General features: G+C 35.3%; 1 protein-coding gene across 3 annotated transcripts in view; it reads left to right on the top strand.

The window, feature by feature from the left end:
- The window catches only part of ITGB1 (integrin subunit beta 1), a 47005-nt gene extending 26802 nt beyond the window's left edge, over window positions 1–20203 (top strand). For 2 of the 3 annotated variants that reach the window (XM_036912208.2, XM_036912211.2), the window contains 14 exons: window positions 412–634; window positions 2152–2322; window positions 2841–3079; window positions 5157–5312; window positions 6046–6141; window positions 6459–6548; window positions 7900–8040; window positions 8212–8411; window positions 9905–10143; window positions 10330–10552; window positions 11189–11421; window positions 13108–13274; window positions 14241–14321; window positions 19009–20203. In XM_036912208.2, coding sequence (XP_036768103.1) covers window positions 412–634; window positions 2152–2322; window positions 2841–3079; window positions 5157–5312; window positions 6046–6141; window positions 6459–6548; window positions 7900–8040; window positions 8212–8411; window positions 9905–10143; window positions 10330–10552; window positions 11189–11421; window positions 13108–13274; window positions 14241–14315 — 2253 coding nt within the window. In that variant the 3' untranslated portion in view covers window positions 14316–14321; window positions 19009–20203. The remainder of the gene's footprint in view (window positions 1–411; window positions 635–2151; window positions 2323–2840; window positions 3080–5156; window positions 5313–6045; window positions 6142–6458; window positions 6549–7899; window positions 8041–8211; window positions 8412–9904; window positions 10144–10329; window positions 10553–11188; window positions 11422–13107; window positions 13275–14240; window positions 14322–19008) is intronic. The other variant, XM_036912210.2, reaches the window with a different exon arrangement.
- The last annotated feature ends 579 nt before the right edge of the window (window positions 20204–20782 follow it).

The raw sequence follows: 20782 nt of genomic DNA, 5'->3' as shown, positions 1-20782 counted from the left end.
GGAAAAAAAATGTTCAATATTTGGGTGTATACATTATTAGTGGATGTTAATCATGCTGAATAAGTGATTTCACTGAAGGGATTTGATTAGATACTCTGAATTTGAAGGTGGGACAGTTAAAATGTACATTAAGGTCTGTTCTATTTATTACTAAAGTAATAAATTACTAGAAACTTTATAGTAAATGAAAGTATTTCTAGGGAACAATCTTGCTTATTTTTAAACAAGAACACATACGATTTGGATGAGGGGAACATTTTATTTAAAAGCCATAAATGAAGTACATTAGATGTGTCGGTTGAGTTTTGCAATTAGATTTTTGCAATTTAATTGCATATTTGCAACTACAATTACATAAAAGTTTTGACCATTATGCTTTTTAATTTTACCTGTATTTTGTATGTCACTTAGACATTTTTACAAGAAGGAATGCCTACTTCTGCCCGATGTGATGATTTAGAAGCCTTAAAAAAGAAGGGTTGTCATCCAGATGACATAGAAAATCCCAGAGGCTCCAAAGATATAAAGAAAAATAAAAACGTAACTAACCGTAGCAAAGGGACGGCAGAGAAGCTCCAACCAGAAGACATCACCCAGATCCAGCCGCAGCAATTGGTACTGCAGTTACGATCAGGTACAGGAGTCCTGTGAATATACCTGCGCTGCCTGAGCTTCCTGACAGCTTCTTATGAGCCTCTTACCTGTTCCTGCTGAGGATTCATTTCCCATGTGGACTATCACTCAGGAATGGGGAATATGTCAAATTTTAGAAGGTTTCTTGCAGACATAGTATCTGTAAGACGCATATACTTGATATAATAATAAATGTTGCTTAATGTCCAAAGTAAATTCTGTTAAAGATTCAGAAAGTATTAGATTTCATAGGTTTTAAAAACAAAAGTGTCCATCCTCTAGTATAATTATATAAAATAAAGATGACACTTCAACCTATTTTTTCCTTTGTATTTGTTGAGAATTGTTAAAATGCTAAGGTTTTAATGAGTCTGTGTTAGTCCTGCATCTAAGAAAAAAAAGCAAAAGCAGAAAAATCCCTGAGAGCCCTCCTCTTCCTTCCACTTGCCATCCCCCTTTCTCCCAAAAGAATGGCTGCACTGCTGTTGCATGACCTTCCCTCCTGTCCATCTTCACCCTGGTGCCTTCAGGCCTCTGCTTCCAAATCAGCATGGCTGTCCAGAGTTGCCAGCCCCTGAGCCACCATGCCCAGTGGACCTGTGTTACAGCCTTTTCCTTTTTTCTTTTTCTTTTAACCTGTCTGTACCAAGTGATGCCTTCAAACTCCTTGAAATGCTGTCATCTTGGCTTTTACATCACTCCCCAGTTTTTCTTCTTATATGTTAACCTTGCTTTCCATTCTCCTTTTTGTGTTTCTTTCTTCCTTTTTGCAGTCCACCTAATCGGTTTTCCCCTCATAGCTTTAAAACCATTTGTTTGCTCAGGCTTTTCTCTTAAGCTCCAAACCCATTTCCCCACCTGCCTACTAGAAATCCATATGGAGAAAATCTGCAAGTTAACCACTGGCTGTTTCATCCACCCCTTCTGTTTCCTGTTTCCTAGGTGAATCATACCCAGCACCTCTGTGTGTCTCTCCTCTCCCCATTGTTTCAGTTCAGATCTTCATTGTCTCCCTTTTAGATTATTACTTTAGTTTCCTAACAAGTCTCTAGTGTTCATATTGAAGACTTTTTGCCAAGTTTTCTAAAGTAGAAATCAGATTATTATGATTCATTTGCATGTGGTGGCATCCCATTAAAGAGCAGTCTTCAATTGCAGTCTCTCAACAGTCAGTGGTGCTTATGTGCACCTGTCTTATGCAGCCAGTCTAATCGATGTTGCTCCATCTATTTCCATGTGTCACAATTATAAATTGACTGTTTGTCTTGCCGACTGTGGATTGTTGTCTCTTTCATTTTTCATCCCCAGGGCCTGGCATTTTAAGTGTTTACAGTTGAATGAAATTGAGTTTACACACAATTTGTTACCTATGGAATTCCCAGGTTTTTGTCAAAATTGTGGCACTGATAAATTTCATTTTACAGCATTCACTTTGTAAATACAGTTTGTTTGGTTTTTTGCATTTGCATTGGATTGGATTGCTGCGGGCTGATTTCATTTTCTAATCCATTTAATTAGGAGAGCCACAGACATTTACATTAAAATTCAAGAGAGCAGAAGACTATCCTATTGATCTCTATTACCTTATGGACCTCTCTTACTCGATGAAAGATGACTTGGAGAATGTAAAAAGTCTGGGAACAGATCTGATGAATGAAATGAGGAGGATTACCTCAGACTTCCGAATTGGTAGGAATATTGAGAAAATTAACAATTCTCATTTGTATAAGTCTTGGCCACATACTTGTGAGATAAATAAGCCAGTTTTTAGTCTTTTCTTTCTGAGAGGGAACTGGTATTCCTGTCACATACCTATTAATCTTTCTGCCTCCTTTGTTTCTCTGTTACTTTATACTACCATGGTATTTGACACAGGATATGCCACATAGTTAATGAAATGCATGCTTGTTTTCACAGGAATTCATTCATTTGTTGGTTTATTTATAAACACTCTATATTAGATTCTATTTCATTACTAATTCATATGCCTTTACTTGTCTGTAAGGCCTAAACTCCCTTCAGACTGGATTTTTCGTAATAGTAATCATCTCCTTTCCAAGTCTTACTATTAAAACCTTATTTTTTATAAAAACAAGAACAGTGGTAACATACTTGATTGTTTTTGATTCAGGTTTATCCACCTGTCCCCCCTCCCTTCCTCTGTCCCTCCATCTATCCACCCCTGTCTCTGCATGTCTCCTTTACAGGCTTTGGCTCATTTGTGGAGAAAACTGTGATGCCATACATTAGTACAACGCCAGCTAAGCTCAGGAACCCCTGCACAAGTGAACAGAACTGCACCAGCCCATTTAGCTACAAAAATGTGCTCAGTCTAACTGATAAAGGGGAAGTTTTTAATGAACTTGTTGGTAAACAGCGTATATCTGGAAATTTGGATTCTCCAGAAGGTGGTTTTGATGCAATCATGCAAGTTGCGGTTTGTGGAGTAAGTGCCTTCATTTCCTACAAAGCGATAGTGATGTGAACTTTTAAGTGTGATTTTACTCTCAGTTAAAGAAAACTACCTTACTTATCATACCTGATTATCCCAAAGAAGTACAGAATTTAATCACTCAAATTCCCTCCAACTACAAGTGCTTTTTAAAAGCATATTTAATCAGTATGCCCCTATTTAAACCAGGCACCTAGTTCATTTATATGGGGTTTTGAAAACCAGAATGCTCACCATTTGTAACAGTGGGGCAAGTTAGCTGTATGTTAGCTGGTATTCTAGGCTTTTAGAGGAGGTCAGGTGTCCTGCCATTCTGGCTTGTGCCAGCAGTGGAAGGGAGGTCATCTGAGGCATCAGCGGGAGCTAACAGGGCTCAAACACAATGCCATTTTCCTCTGGCCATCTTCTCATCGTGTGTGAGATGACTTTCCCCATGTCTTAGTAATTAAAACAAAAAAAACTTTTGAAGTCCTACCTTGTAAGCCGTCTGAGAACATTTATTTTGAGAAGTGATATACTATTTGTAATTTTAATTGCAAGATTTTTGGCAGTAGAAGCTCATGTCCATTGGACTAGTGATTAGAATTTATGACCCGTTTACCAGCTGAAGATTCTGAGATGACCTTTTAATGATGTAGCTGAAGCTGAACTTGCAAACATTTTGAGGTAGATAAAGTTTGTCTTAAGAACTTACTACTGTCACATGTATCCCCCTTTTTTTCCTTATTGTACCCCAATTCCCTAGAAGACCTTGATTCCAGTTGCTTCCTAATGGTTATCTTTCTACCAATTTCTGCTAAGGTGCTTATGTCCAAAGTGATAATATGGAATAGTGGTTAAGAGAATGGTCTTCAGATTTGCCGATCAGCACTGATTTTAGGTGTTTACTTAGCACTCTAAAGGGCTGTTTACTCCATAAGGAGGGATGATAATAGATACACCTCATATGGCTATTTTAAGTCTAAATACAGTAATCCATATAAAATGCCAGTAAACAGTCAAATACTAGCTACTATATTCTTGTTGCTTTGATTTCTCTTGGAGTGGAATGTAAGGGTAGTCTTCTGCTTTTAAAGGGGAGGAAAGATTAATCCAGGCTGTGCCGAGCCTGACACCCCTTTTTTTCCAGCAATTCATTTGTGATCCTGTTAGCAGCTCACTGGGGAGAAGTCGTTCTCTGGGCTGTCTCTGTAAATGTGCTGCAAGCCTGTGGGCTTCAGACGAGCCGTAGCATCCAGGCCTTACTGTCCTGTGTTTGTTGTGCTGACTGGGAGCAGCTGCTCCACCTACTTCTCTAGACGCAAAAACTTGAATTGTCAACATCAGTAAACTTAATTCCTGCCTTCAAGGGATTTACAGTCATTTGAGGATATTTACAGATGTATTAGTAAACCTAGGCCTATATTATTAAAAGTTACCTTAGAGAGAAGAGGACTTTACTACTTTAAATTCTTGGTTGAATAAGGTGGAGAATAAAATAAATGAACAAGTAAACATTACTGATGATGTAGAATGGGTAGAAATTAAGCAAGGCAAGTCTTTGGAGAAGATGCTTTTTTTCTGTAGTTAAAAAAAGGAAGGCCTAACATGGAGGACTGGTAAGGAAGTGTATGCTGAAGAAGACAGCAGGGATGGGAATGAGATGGCAGCAGCAGGATAAAGTAAGGTATGGCTGAGACATTTTTATGTGCTCAGGAAATACTCATTAAGCACCTACTGTGTGTAGGCACAGTGCAGCTGCTGCCGATATAATGATAACCAAAATCAGGTGTGGTCCCTGCCCCACGTGGGTTTGCTTATCTTCTAGTGGGGGAGAGAGACACTGATTTCAAAAGATAGTTTTTTAAAAAGAGCTAAGAGAAATGGACAGCCAGGCAAGATACAGTTACTGTGGGTGGAGAAACCTCATCCAGCTGGCTCTGTGTGTTTATCAGCAAGAATATTGGCATTGTGAAAAGAGTAAAGAGAAGCTACAGAATTAGGTTTAAAGCATAGCAGTGGCCTATATGAAGATTAAAAGATAAGGTTGAATTACTGTGAGTAGTATTCTAAAACTGAAATCCTTTTCAAGTCATTGATTGGCTGGAGGAATGTCACACGGCTGCTGGTGTTTTCCACGGATGCTGGGTTTCACTTCGCTGGAGATGGGAAACTTGGTGGCATTGTTTTGCCAAATGATGGACAGTGTCACCTGGAAAATGACGTGTACACAATGAGCCATTATTACGTAAGTGCTGAAATTCCTTTCATATTGAAAGGACTCCTATTGAAATTCAGTATTGAGGGTGACTGGCTTGTGGGTTTTTCAGGCTTGGTGTTTTGCTATTTTGGTAAGTATGGGCCCTAACCTAATGTGTAGGAGACCTGGTCTCACTGTTTGTGAAGATGTGGCTGCTTGCTTCTTGCTTCTGCTTAGACAGGGCCTCAGTCAGGTGGAATGCGCTCAGGCACCTGCTCCATGCCTCACCCCAGAGCTGTGTACCCTCTTATTCGTTACACTGTTTGGTAGTAATTGTGATACTATTTCTAAGTAAATGTTTGTATAATCTTAGCACTTCTCATGTTATTCATAGGTGATATTTAAAAGGAGGTACCCTGCCTCTACTTAAAGTAAATATTGGCAAATTATTCAAGTTCTGAAGAAATCTGAACCTTGGTGAATCTTGATCATTTTCAGTGGTACATAATACAACCTTTAATTACTGGAAATTCTTTTTTTTGACATTTAATATACAAAGATCTTTTTTAAACTTTTATTATGGAAATTTGTATACATAAAGAATAAAAAAGGATTAGAAAGCGACATGTACACACCACTCAAGAGCATTTATTTGTGTTATTTCAAGTGATCTTGTATTAAGCAACCCAGTTGTATACATAATTATTACTAATTTCAAGAAGTATTGCGAAACTGGAAGAGATAGGGAGTAATTACATAATTTTACTACTTATTTTCTTAGGATTATCCTTCTATTGCTCACCTTGTCCAGAAACTAAGTGAAAATAACATTCAGACGATTTTTGCAGTGACTGAAGAATTTCAGCCTGTTTACAAGGTAAATACATATGTGTGAGATAAAAGGAGCAAATTCTGGACCATTTTTGTTTAGTCATTAAAGGCAAAATCGTATGTCAGAATTGAAATGTGGGAAAATGTCATCAGTCAGGCACACTGACTGGATTTTACAGAAACACTTAATATTAATTTTTAATCACATATTATAAAACATTTTCTATTTTAAGTCTGACCCTTAAGTTATTTAGGAAATGTATAAGGAACTGTTATTTAAAAATAAGTATTAGGATCTCAGTAGATGTTAATTAATCAAATGAATCGTATTTGTATTTTATATGTTTTATCTTTGAATTGCAGGAACTGAAAAATTTAATCCCTAAATCAGCAGTAGGAACATTATCAGCAAATTCCAGCAATGTTATTCAGTTGATCATTGATGCATACAATGTGAGTACATTTTTAATAAAACCTGTTTTAAGCAATATCGTCTTGAGAATACTTTGCTCAAAGGGAGGTAAACTCCCTTAATAAGCAATTTAGCAAACCCAGAGGACAACGTAAAACTTAAATTCTTTATATCCAGAGGAAAAACTTTTATATCCTCTTACAAAAGCAGTTATTTACATAACCTAGACAAAGCAAAAATACGATAAAGACACATGGGGAAAATTTCTAAATATCTGTTTGAATGTCATTAAGCAATAGGTCTCATTGTTGAAAGGCAATCGTGAAATACAATTTAAATTTAGATTTATAGGATTGCCTCAATCTTCTTTTGCCTCTCTAAGGTATCCTTTGTAGATTTGTCTGTTTTAATGAATTATGCTGAAAAAGCTTTTTTGCCAATTCTTCTCTTGCTGTAATTCAGAGAATATAGTCCTCAATTCTCAGGAATAGAATACACGCAACTCGTATATACATGTACTGAATGTATACAAATGTAAGTATATGTGACTTACATATTTTAAAAAGATATTTTTCCTCCACACATGAAATTGAATCGAACTTAAAGAGAAATTGTTTTTTTCATCTAGCTTATTAATTCAGAGTATCTCTAGTGATACTTACAAAGCACTGGCAAATCATTATAAATAAGCTGAAGGCATTTGTAATATTGTGGTGACCATTATGTGCTGCATACACCACCTCCATCTTAATGAATGACAGGTTGAATTTTAGATATTTTTACCTCATGACAGCTTGTTTTGGAGAGAGAGGTTTTTACAAAGATTCCCGTGTATGATGTCTTTCCCGTAACTGTTCTCTGTCTTATAGAATCTTTTAATGCTCCCCTAACTCCCGTCCATCAGGGGTGTGAGCAAGAGATCGCTGGTGCTACAGCCTTTCTTCTGTGTTTGTCCTGACAGTCTGGTATTCGCAAGGCACTGGCTTGAATCCTTTCTACTTGGGGTTTTATTTTTTGGCCAGTGCTGTACTGGATTTGTTTCCAGACTATAGATTGTTTACCTTAGGCCCTAGTTATCTGGCAGTGGGAGGGAAAGAAGAGCTGGGCTGCCCACGGGGAGATAAACTCGTTGATATCATGCCTCTGTGCTGTGGGATCATTAATATTTTAGCTCAGTAATTAAAACACAAATACTATTTCCAATTGTGTACATTATTTTGAAGAATTGATCCTTATTAATTAGAGCCTGTTTCTCTGGGTTCTGCGTTTTCTGGTCAACTCAGGATTTGGCTTCAAATGTTTAATTTAATTAGTGCTTTCTTAACAGTCCATTCAGCTTATTTTGTGTAGCGTGTTGTTTGCCTTTTCTGTGTCTAATAGTCTGTCTTTTAGTCCCTTTCCTCAGAAGTCATTTTGGAAAACAGCAAATTGCCAGAAGGAGTAACAATAAACTACAAATCTTACTGCAAGAATGGAGTGAATGGAACTGGAGAAAATGGGAGAAAATGCTCCAATATTTCCATTGGAGATGAGGTATGTTGTATAAACATTTTCTGAGGAAAAGAAAAAAAATCGCTTGTTTATAAGCAATCTGGTTTATAATTTGAGAAACAGTAAAAGAAATGAGTAGCTTTTGAAATATTTTTTAGCAGCTTTAAATTACTTAGTTAGTTGTTAACTTAATCTTTTTTTTTTGCCTTCAAGGTTCAGTTCGAAATTAGCATAACTTCAAATAAATGTCCAAATAAGAATTCTGAAACCATTAAAATTAAGCCTTTGGGCTTCACTGAAGAGGTAGAGATCATTCTTCAGTTCATCTGTGAGTGTGAGTGCCAAAGTGAAGGCATCCCCAGCAGTCCGAGGTGCCATGAGGGAAATGGGACCTTCGAGTGTGGAGCTTGCAGGTGAGCCTCCAATCTTCTCCAGAAGGACAGGGAGAGGCGGGTTGGTTGAGGAGGTGGTAGGCTACATTTTGAGACATCCAGAGAAAATCTCTCTATTTAGAGCAGATGAATTATTTGTTCCAACCGTTGTTGCCCATCACAAGATCCATTTGATGATCTTGTGTGTGATATTTATAGAAAGTTCTTCCCTGCCTTTTTTTCTTTAGAAGAGTGCTCTCCTCTACAATAAAGCTTTTATAGTCATCCAGTATGTATTTTCAATGAACTGTTAAAGTAGCATTTGGGTTTTTTCTTGTATAGAATAGCAATCTGAATTCTATTCTCTATAGAGCTAAATAAGCTTATATAAAATATCTTTTATAGAAAAATGTTTTGGGAAAATAAGTCAAACTTAAAATGGTGATTTTATTGGGAAATGGAATTAGAAGGCAATAAAGGATGTTTACTTTGTACTACATGTGGTTTTTCATTGGGATAATTATTTTCAAATAAATATATTTTGTAAGATGAAAAAGAAAACTATTTTCAGAACATAAAATTTGCTCACAGAACTCTATCAAATTATTTTAAATTCTATTTTCATGTTGTAGTTACTTTTAATTAAAAATTAAAACTTAATATACTCTGAATACAGCTTTCTCCTTAAGAGTTGAGAGGAGAAGAGAGTCCTGATCTAAATGTGAGCCTCAAATGACTAGGTTTTGAAATGTTTTTAATCATGAGAAAAATAAGTGACTGTGTTTTGCCATCAGTTATTAACTCTTTATATTCTAAATAACAATTAAAATGTTACATATTTTATTTTCCATGTTGTACATATCCTGACTGAGTCATGTGGATCCTTTCTTAGTAAAATATCATTTAAAAAGATTTCTTGAAAATTGCCTTCCTTCCCTTTTATATATTTATCAGATATAGACTTATAGTGTATCCAGTGTCTATAAGCATTCAGTGTTCCAAAAATATATAGTGTGTCTGAAAAGTCTGGTCCCATAGGATGAACTTATTTTTCAGCAGTATGTTATATTTTCAGTTGAAATGTTCAATATATTTTTCTTCAACTTCAATGCACTTTTGGGGTGTGTTTATTGTTCTTTTTTAGGTGAACAATTGGACCATTGCTTTAAATTTAGAGATACTTTACTTATAATAGCAAATGTAATAGCAATTTTATCCTATGTTTCCAAATGTTTTGTTCACTTGTTCATTGCTAGATTATATTTTTATCTTGATCAAAATGGTTATTTTCTAGAAGATTTTTTCCTTGGCCCTTGAATGTCTTCCATGTGAACTTGAGTGACTGGCGTGTGTGCACATGTACACTTTCGTACATGTCTGTGACATGTGCTACAAGACACTGCTGTATAGTTCACATGTAGTTGGAAGATAATTGTTCATAGTCTTATTTCCTCCTCCAGTTTTTCTCACAGCATGACTTGTTCTTTTAGATTACTTTTATTTAATGTGATTGAAATTTTTGACTTTTTCTTTAGGTGCAACGAGGGACGTGTTGGTAGACATTGTGAATGTAGCACAGATGAAGTTAGCAGTGAAGATATGGATGCTTACTGCAGGAAGGAAAACAGTTCAGAAATCTGCAGTAACAATGGGGAATGTGTCTGCGGACAGTGTGTTTGCAGGAAAAGGGATAATACAAATGAAATTTATTCTGGCAAATTCTGCGAGTGTGATAATTTCAATTGCGATAGATCCAATGGCTTGATTTGTGGAGGTGAGCAAAGGGTCTAAAAATGGTTGTAAGATGTGACCCATCTAATATAATAACAATGTTATGAGTTTGTTTGATGAATAAATAGAAAAAGAAGAGTTCCACATTGTTGCTTATTTCTACTATTAAATCCATGCTGTGATTTTATATTTTTCCCATTGTTAAGAGAAATGATGTTTTTCATTTCAGGAAATGGTGTTTGCAAGTGCCGTGTGTGTGAGTGCAACCCCAACTACACTGGCAGTGCTTGTGACTGCTCTTTGGATACGACCTCATGCCTGGCCATCAACGGGCAAATCTGCAATGGCCGCGGCATCTGTGAGTGTGGTGCCTGCAAGTGTACAGACCCAAAGTTTCAGGGGCCAACCTGTGAGATGTGTCAGACCTGCCTTGGCGTCTGTGCAGAGCATAAGTGAGTACTCCTGCTTGCTCAAATTAGCTGACATTTATCGTCTGCTGACCTACCAGCACAGTGCTGATATTGGGGTGTACTGTAAAGAAAGTATCAGCCACACTGAAGCCCACTCTTTGAATCTTAAAAATTCTTTCTCAGTAGCTAGAGTTTGTCACATGATGCTGAAATGTGTTGTGTGAAAGTGGTACCACTATTGTGTGTGCATTTGCTATAGAATTGAATCTATGTGATAACCTTTGTTAAATTAGCATTACCAATTGCTTAATTACCATCTTTTGACTAAACTAAGCAAAATAGAAGGTTTTTCCCCTTGAATTATTATTGTACCAACAACACATAAATTACTTGGGTTTTATGTTATGTATTTATAATACCTGACTGGGCTATTTTACTACTTTATTTTACTATTGTATTTCTTTTTTTGGGATTTTTAGTTTGATCTGTAATAATCTCTTTCACTTGGGAAAATAGCGTCTTTATATTTAGTTTCCCATCTAGGAATGTTGTGGGCCACTCCATTTATTCAAATCTTCTTTCATATCTCTTGGTTTAATTTAGTCAGATTTTTAGTCTAGCATATGAAATAACTTTTAAGCAAATATTTATTTAAATGTACCATCTGTGTTTTGACAGAGAATGTGTTCAGTGCAGAGCCTTCAATAAAGGAGAAAAGAAGGACACATGTGCACAGGAATGCTCACATTTCAACATTACGAAGGTTGAAAATCGGGACAAATTACCCCAGCCAGGCCAGGTTGATCCTCTGTCCCATTGTAAGGAGAAGGATGTTGATGATTGCTGGTTTTATTTCACATATTCCGTGAATGGGAACAATGAGGCCATTGTTCACGTTGTGGAGACACCAGGTAGAAATCTGATCATTTCAAAATTTTGTTCATTTTCTTTTATGTCTTAATTCTGCTGCTTAGGCCTATTGGGAGTTTCCCCAGTAATTCAGGAATGGCCTGAAGGTGGATTATTTTAGGTTCAAGTTAGGACCTTTTTAATTTCTGAAAGCTTAAAGTAGTATTTCATTTACTATATGAGAAATAAGGAAAAGGGAAAGCAAGCTTTAACTTTTATGAGTGAAGAGTTTGCAGAATAAATGCAGTAATCCGCACAAAACCCTTAGCACACAGTGCCTGACTCTTGGGTACTTGATGAGAGTTACAGCATTACTCATGATACTTAAATTTGAGCTTGATTTAGGCAGGACACTGGGAATGTTAATTTGTCAGAGGATATTATAAAAAGTGAATTTGTTCAGCTTCTCAGAAGATGAAACATTTTTTTATCTTGGATTCTAGGCTCTTTTTTTGTAATCTTTGAAATTTTCTACATTTGTGTACATGTTTTTGTGGGAATGCAAGTTTTCATTTTTCTCGTGTAAATGTTAGGAACGGATTTGGGGGGCATATGGTAAACATGTTAACTTCATAAACAGCTGAACTTTTTTTAAAAGTCTGTGTGCTGTTTTGCATTGTCAGGTACGTGTTTTTGCAAATACCATCTCTCAGTCTTCTCATTTTTTTAACAGTGTTTTTTAAAGACCAGAAGCTTTAATTCTGGTGAACTGTAGTTTACCAAGTTTTTCTTTTATGGATCTTGCTTTTCTATGGTATTTAAGAACTCTTTGCCTAACTCAAGTTCATAAGGATTTTTCTTCTGTGTTTTATAGTTCCTTCTTTTCCATTTAGATCTATAACCCATTTTTAGTTAATCTTAGTATACAGAATAAGGTTCACTTTTTTCCAGGTGAATGTTCAGTAGTAGTTCAGCACCATTAGTTGAAAGACTGATCTTTCTCCACCTTTGCTGAAAATCAGGAGACCTTAATATGTGTGGGCCTATTTTGAGTCTTTAGTCTATTTCATTAATCTATGCATCTGTCCTTAGCCAATACCACATTGTCTCAATTACTGTTGCTTTAGAGCTAGTCTTGAAATCTGGTAATATAAAATGTCCATATTTGTTCTTTTCCAGAAGTGTTTTAAAAATACTTCCCTACTTTTCTGCCTTCTTTGTGAATTTTAGAATTAACCTGCTGACACCTACAAAAGTCCTGCCAGGACTGTGACTGGAATTGCATTGTGGTTATAGGTCAAACTGAAAAGAATTGATGACAATATTGAGTCTTCCAGTCCACGAACATGGAATCTCTCTCCGTTTATTAAGTTCTTTGCTTTCTTTCATCAGTGTTTAGTAATTTTTAGCATGAAAATCTTGCACATATTTATTAGATTTATACACAACTATTTTATGATTCTTGTTGCAATTGTAGAGGATAATATATTTTACATTTCAATTTCCAGTATGTAGAATTAAATACATAATGATATTTGTTGTATCTTGTGTTGTCCTATGGTCTTGTAAACTCATTTGTTAGTTCTAGCATCTTTTTTATAGATCCTTTGGGATAGTGTACATTCACTTATCTTGGGTTTTTATTCCTATGTTTTCTTAATGAGGGACTATCTAGCTCTGGATAATTTTGGCTACCCTTTGCACTTACTAATCCCTTGTATACTCATTCTTTCCTTCTTCCTTTACAGAGTGCCCCACTGGTCCAGACATCATTCCAATTGTAGCTGGTGTGGTTGCTGGAATTGTTCTTATTGGCCTTGCACTGCTGCTGATTTGGAAGCTTTTAATGATAATTCATGACAGAAGGGAATTTGCCAAATTTGAAAAGGAAAAAATGAATGCCAAATGGGACACGGTAAGTTGCAAAACATCTAAAAAGTAAGGTGGCTCATAAAGTAAATGTGATACTTGTAAGACTTGCTTATTAACTGTAGAACTGATTTATGAGAGTCCTCTTTAAATATTTTATTCCCCCAGAAGTTCATTATTCACAGAACTTGCATTTTGTAAAAACAGAAATATGTTAAATATATCCCAATAAAACAAAACAGTATAAGTATCTTCTTGTTACTGTGAACATTTTGATCCTTACTTAATAATTTTGATCCTTATTAAATCTGCTCTTCTGCTCTTTGTCTCATGTAAAATAGACTCCTCAGTAATACTAGTGTGTAGTGAGCTATTCAGTGGAGAGCTTCTCCCTCTCTCTTTTTCCAACAAAGAACCTGGGAAGTAGCCAGACTCAGAAGGCTGCATATACTGCATGAGGCTATACATATTGAATGATTCCATTTGTATGACATTGTAGAAAAGGCAAAAAAACTCTTGGGGCAGAAATGTGATCAGTGGTTCCTAGAGGCTGGGGTTGGGAGGCAAGGGACACGAGGAATCTTCTTGATTGTGGGGGGATGTTCATTCATTTCTGAATTCATGGAACTCTGTACTTAAAAAGAGTATATTTGACTCTCTGCAAATTATAACTCAATAAACCCTGCTTTATAAAAAGTTTTAAAAGCTGTTAAGTGACTTAAAATGTGTGCTGGCATTTGACCTAGCAGTCAGGGTGAGCTGGCCAGATGTTGGTTCTCATCTACTCATCTTTTGTTACAAGAAAGCAGTGGCAGTCTTTGGCATTTTAAAATTATAAATGAACTTTAGTTATTTGTATTTTGCAACAATTTGCTTGAGTCTTTTAAAAAAATTAATTTCAGAAGTGTGAAAATAGTCAAATAGTAAAAAATTCTCTTTTATAGTGTTTAAACACTATACATGTCAATTTTTTTTCTGATGAAATCATTAGAAACTATTTCTTTTACTTTAGCAAGAAAATCCGATTTACAAGAGTCCTATTAATAATTTCAAGAATCCAAACTATGGACGTAAAGCTGGTCTCTAAGTTGCCGTTCGTATTTTCTTTCATTTTCTGTCTTTGCATGTGAACTTTTACCCTTTTTTACTGCACTGTGTGTCCTTTATCACTATAGCTTTTTTTTTTAAGTCTGGCTTTATTTATATGGCTATATTATGGCTTTTATTTCTGTGTGTTAATTTAGCATTTATAAGAGCTTCAAAATAAGCTTAATGATAAAGACGAAGCAGCTGTGTTACAGTGAAAAGAGAATCTGCTATGTGGCCAGACAGATCTAAGGTCACATCCCAGCTCTTCTGCTTAGTGAGTAGAACAGCAGAGAGTCACTGCACTTTCTGGGAGCTTTAGTATTTCATATCTTTAATAGGGAGTCAGAAATAATATATAGGTATGGTGTGGTTGTTCTTGGTGAATGAGCTACAGTGTATGATATCAGCCCATCAGTTATAATCCTCACTACAGTCCTAAGCCTTTAGATGGTATTATCCTTATATGACAAATTACTATATGTAAGTTTTAGGGTGAAATAGTGGCAAGTGAATGTGAATCTAAATTGCAAATAGAAAAATTAATGTAACCTGGCATAACATTTGTATAATACACAGCTTCAATAAGGTTTTATTAGTTCTAGAAATATTTTGAGATTCTTTAGTTCTTGATTGTAATTTGAAATGCCATTAAAGCAAGGAGACCTTTTATTTTTATATATTTGTATATATTTTCATGTTATTGAATGATTCTAATAGTCAAATCTAATGTTGAACTTGTTTTTAAAGATAACATAAACTTTAAAGAGAAAAGTTCTAGTAGAGTTTTAAATAAATCTTAGTAGAAAATTCCCTAGTTGTAGTAAGACTTTTGCTTATCCTATTCCTGAAGCCAGGGTAAACCATTTTGGTGAATGTATGTTTCACCTAGTTGACAAATTTACTTTATCTTTTTTGTTGATAGTGAACAGGATTCCTCTTTATATCTGAATTTTCATGAAGTGCTAGAAGCAAATTTTAAAATAATCATATAAGCCCCTAAAACTCCCTGACTAAAAAAAGGCTATGATTAGAACAAATTGTCCCAGTGATCAGAATTCTTCCCTTTCCTTACTTTTATTTTTATTTCACATATGAGAAAACTAAGGCACAGAAGGGTAAGCTTAACTTGACCAAGTTCACATGGCTAGTTAGTGGGAGAGTTCAGATTCTAACTGGTAGTTGGGCCCCAGGGTCCATGTTCTTCTCCATACAATGTACTGATAACAGCTGTATCTTCAGGAGACTCTCTCACCTGGTTAGGAAGCAGTAGCTTACTCTTTCTAGAAAATTACAGCTTTTTGATACCTGTTGTGACTTGGAGTAACACTGCTGTGTTGGGCAAACATTGTAATGGGAAATCACTATTACATAGAAACCAACACTGCAGTTTTCTATATTTACTCTGTTAGGAGTGTACTTAATCAAGTAACAACAAACAGGATCTTAAAACAGAGGAATGTGTAATATTTTCATTATTTTTAAGAGATACAGGAAGTATTGATAACATTAGAAACCATTAGTTGCCAGGTTTTTCATTTCTAAGCAGATATTAAGACTTTTGAAATGACAGAGATGACAGTCAGATTCATATAGGGTTGGTACATTTCATATTAGTGGGAGACCTGACACGTTTTTCTCTTTCTCACCTAATACTTTCTAGAAAGTATTTTTAGGAGGAAACTGAGTTGCTGGGATTTGTTTCTTTCTTTCCCTTTTTTTTTTTGTGCAGGGGAGTTGGGGGAGTGTCAAAAACAATCAAATACTGAAAATTTCATATGGCTACTTCTCATACAAGATACATTTCTATATGTCCTGTCAAAATTTGCTGTACATTAAATTGTACCTTGAAAGAAATTATCAGTAATTGATGGTGAAACATTGTTTACATTGTTAAACTAAATTTTTGGTTGAAATGTTACTACTTCATCCAAAATAAGCATTTTGAATAGTTCAAGAAGCAAAAGTTTGATAAAAATTTATTTATTCTTTAGTGAAATACAGGGAAATTAATGGCTACAGGTTATTCTGCGATGTTTTCTCAAGAAAAAGTAAAATAGAAATAAATGAGAAATTAATGGTGAGCATCAAGAAATTAAAATATGGCTTATAAAGAAAGCACTTTGTGATATGGGACTAAGTTTTATCAATCATATGTCATTAACATATTTCAGATAATGAGTGGGCCCTGTAATTACTTCAGCATTAAGGCCATCGTGTAGGTACATTTAAAAATAATCAATTTTACAATTGTTACAGTGGATTGAAAGAATTGTCTGTCCTCCCTGCTCTTATGCAGATTTAAATGTGGATTCCTAATCTCACACAGTTGTGCATTGTGTCTGATATAGAGATGATTGTTTAGCCACCATTATCAGCCATTCCAGAGCAAGCAAAAGGAGGACACCTGAGTAGAGAAGATTTCATTTCTGAACCAAATAACCCTGTTCTCTCAATTTCCGTAGGCTTTGCTTTCTGTTGGGATGAGAATTGCACTTTGAACAATGAAATCTAACTGAATTATTTTAGTGTACCTCCATTTAAAATGATGCCTAACACAGTTTAATTTTACCTCTAACCTTGCATGTTAAACTTTTGTTTGGATGGACTTTGAAATAATAAATATAAATGTTTGTGTATATGCAAAGGCAGACTTTTCTCCAAAGGTAAGTTCTGCCATATAAATTGAACTCATCAATAACTTAGGTGTTTTTTTCTTCCTTTATTTTCTGTTTTGTTTATTTTATACCACCTTTATATTTGTTAAGTATTAAATATTAGATTTATTTAGTGCATTTTTTTATAGAAACTTAACAGTAATTTATTTTCCCAGTATATTTGAAGGAATGGTCAGTGCTGGCCTCATGCAGATGGGGAGGGTGGAAATAGAGTGTAACTTACTTGTGTTATACAGCCTGTTAAGAATGTAGTTGCTAGGGTCCAGTTTCCTGTCTCCATTATGAAATGTCTGCTATGTCTGTATAATAATATACTAGCTCCAGTTGGGATTAGAGTTTAGAATATGGCATCCTGTATGATTTTTATCTTGTAGCTTATATAATATTTATCTCTGAGGGATCCTGAGTGTTTCTGAAATGGAGTCAGGTTGTATTTTGTGGAGTGGGCTAAGGCATATTATCATGCTGAGTTGTCTGCTGCTGAGCTGAAATGATAGTGGTATATTTGGTGTCTGTCAGACCCAGGCCTTGTGTGATACTTTTCTCCAGTAATCTACCATCCACAGGGTAACGTTCAGTCTGTGTATGTGGCAGGACCTTTTGTGGCTTGGCTTTGTCTTCTTCTCGTTTCCTTTCCCTTCCCAACACCTCAAACTCTCACACAGCTCCCTTAAAAACTTCTGAAATGCATAGTTCTAGATAAAATGAGTCATTTTTTTTCCTACACTTTGACTTTGTGTATGTTTGTTTACCTTTATTTTATTTAATTCACTATGAAAATACCCCTAATCTTGTCAAAGTCAATCCTTTTATTATACTGTTACAATCTTATGTACATAATTATACTTTGTACTGTATCAAAGTGCCTTAATTTATTTTCACATTTGCCATCCACCAAACTATGCCTCTGAGAGAACAGAAATCGTGGCAACAGAAGTCAGATCCCAATAATCTGCAGTGAAGTGCAAATAACATTTAAAAGCAGAAATTACTGTTTGGATGCTTTCTATAGATATTTTTAAAAATCACCCAAATGGCTATATAGTGAGAAACTAAACAATGTTTCAAAATAACTTAATGTTTTAAGTTTTCATTTAATAGTTATTTGATTTGATTTGTTCTCACTGTAAAGGATTATTTGGCCATATTTCTCACTTGGCTTTCAAGCCTCCTTTCATTTTATAAGAACAGGAGAAAAAAGAATATGACAGCAGATACTTAAATGTATTACTTGGCATAAGAGAATTTTGTAAGAAATGATAAATATGGTATTGTATGTTATTTTCCTGCTTAAAACATCACTATCAGTATGTTTAAATCTTGAAAGATCTCTCTGTTTATGACTTGGAGTCATTTATGGGACTTGATTGCAATACTGTTCACTAAATTATAGCACTGCAATAAAAATACAGTACAGTATTGCCAGTACAGTATTGATGGATAACAATCATTTCATGAAGAATGGAAATTATTTTTGTTAACATTCTAAGCACTCTGGGCAATGTGATGACTTGGTGGAAGCACGGTGCCACCTGTGACACGGTGGGCCATCCCCAGACTCTCTTACTCAACCAGATTGCAGGACAGCCTCCGGGGAACACCTCCCCAGGATTCCCTTAGGTATCAGTCATCTTCCGTGCACAGTAAACAGTTAAGGATCAGGCAGTTGATGGCAAAAGAGTTAACTTCTTCTCCAAGACAGGCATTTAAAATCCAAAGGAGAAAAGAGTAGTGGCACATTCTCTGCCATGGAGGATCTTAAATCCGCCCTCCAAAGGAGGAAGGACTCAAGAATGAAGTAATTCAAGGGGCACAGGGGCACCTTTAGACATAGAGCAAAGCTTTAATTTTTTCATTTTTGTTTAAACTTTCATTAAATGCCTTTTAAAAAATTGTGTGATATCAGGACAGATAAAATGGAAATGACTTCTGAAAATGAGTAACTTTCAATATTGTTTTATAAAATAATACATGATTTTAGTAGAGTAACTGACAGCTTTTCTCCCTTTCTTTTAGGGTGAGAATCCTATTTATAAGAGTGCCGTGACGACTGTTGTCAATCCGAAGTACGAGGGAAAATGAGCACTGTCTGTGCGAATGTCACCACACTGAGTGCAAACTAGTAGTCCTCGTAGCCACAGTAAAGTAGCTTTAGGGTCCGCACCACCATGGTTTTACTCATCTGTAGGTTTTGAAAATGTACAATATGTATAATTAAAAATTTTTTTATTATTTTGAAAATAATGTTATGATCCATGCCAGGGACTGACAAAAGACTTGAGACAGGATGGTTATCCTTGTCAGCTAAGGTCACATTGTGCCTTTTTGACTTTTTCCTCCTGAACTGTTGAAACCAAGCTCTTTAGATTAAGCAGTTTTCTAGAGTGACTGAAAGGGTAGTTAAGGAGTATGATGAGAGTTTCTATTCATCATGTATTAAAACTGATTGATAGCTTTACAGATACATCAGGTTTCAGTTGTACAGAATCCAAAGTATATGTCCTACTAGCTAGTTTAGAATTATTTTAAATTTGTTGTTTTGCTCTTTCCTAGTAGACTGACTGATGACATCTGAAAGATGAATGTTAGGAGTTACTGGTGTGAAATAGTTTGGAAATATTTGAACTACAGTAAGGCCATGGGAAAAGAGTTAGGAAGGGAAAACATAGCTTTAAAACCTGTGTGCCATTTTAAGAGTTACTTAATCTTGGTAACTTTTATGCCTTCTCTTTATAAATTCCAGCCTTGGATAAAAGTATTGGAAATTTTCTGCAAAAGAGTCCTTGATTTAGCATTATTTACATAAATGCCTTAATTTGCATATTTGCTGAATTGGGGACCTTTGGGTGAATTTATTTTATGTTACTCATTTTGTTTAAAGCCTGGTGCTTTTTATCACTCTTCTAATCATTTAATGTATTTGTTTGCAATTTGGGGGTAAGATGTTTTTTATCAGTACTTTGTCTCTGATGTTGTGGCTGTAAATTTGCCTTTTTAACTGACATGTGAAGTCATCCTGCAGTCTGTGCAGCAGCCCTCCCTGCAGCTGATGCGATGGTGACCGCTGTGTATTTCCTTCTGGCTGTTCAAGTTGCCTGTTTTGTTTGATAGTAGTCACATTGTTGTTTTAAGTGCCTTTTAATTTTAACAGTTCACTTTTTACAATGCTGTTTACTGAAGTTATTTATTAAATAAAAATGCCTAAAATATTTCAATTGGATGTTTTTATTCTATATTGATAAGTTTTGTCAGTTTGTGTGCATGGAATTTTTATAGATCAAAGAAGTTAACAAAAACATTTCTGGTTAATGAATATTTCACTTAAGAAGCTAAAATATATTTCTTTAAAAAAAAGATGTGTGAGGGGCATAAGGAAAGTGTTATGATAAAGTAGATTTTCAGACTCTCTTTGGGCTCTCTAAATAATGTTGGAGAAATCCTCATCTCCCTCCCCGATCCCCTCACTTCACTCAAGGAGATAGATTTCATTCCCATATTAAGCGGATTTATTTCCCACATTAAGTGGCATAAACTCTTCATGAACATCATTTTGGACCTGTTAACTAGAAGCTGAAAATTACATCATTTTATTTAAGATACAGACAGGGGATTGTTACTCTTCTGACAAGGAAAATTTTATTTTCATTTGGTTTTGGTTTATTTATGTTAGGAAGTATATATATCCATAAAAAATAGAACAAATATCAGAAAGATTTGGGAGCTAGAACTGTTAAAAGTTCAACTTCACCAGCCTCTCACATTTATAGTGCCCCTCCCATTTTTATAAATC

This window comes from Manis pentadactyla, chromosome 3, assembly GCF_030020395.1.
Source record: "Manis pentadactyla isolate mManPen7 chromosome 3, mManPen7.hap1, whole genome shotgun sequence".
Classification (NCBI taxonomy): Eukaryota; Metazoa; Chordata; class Mammalia; order Pholidota; family Manidae; genus Manis; species Manis pentadactyla.
This window is presented reverse-complemented; position numbering and strand designations above follow the sequence as displayed.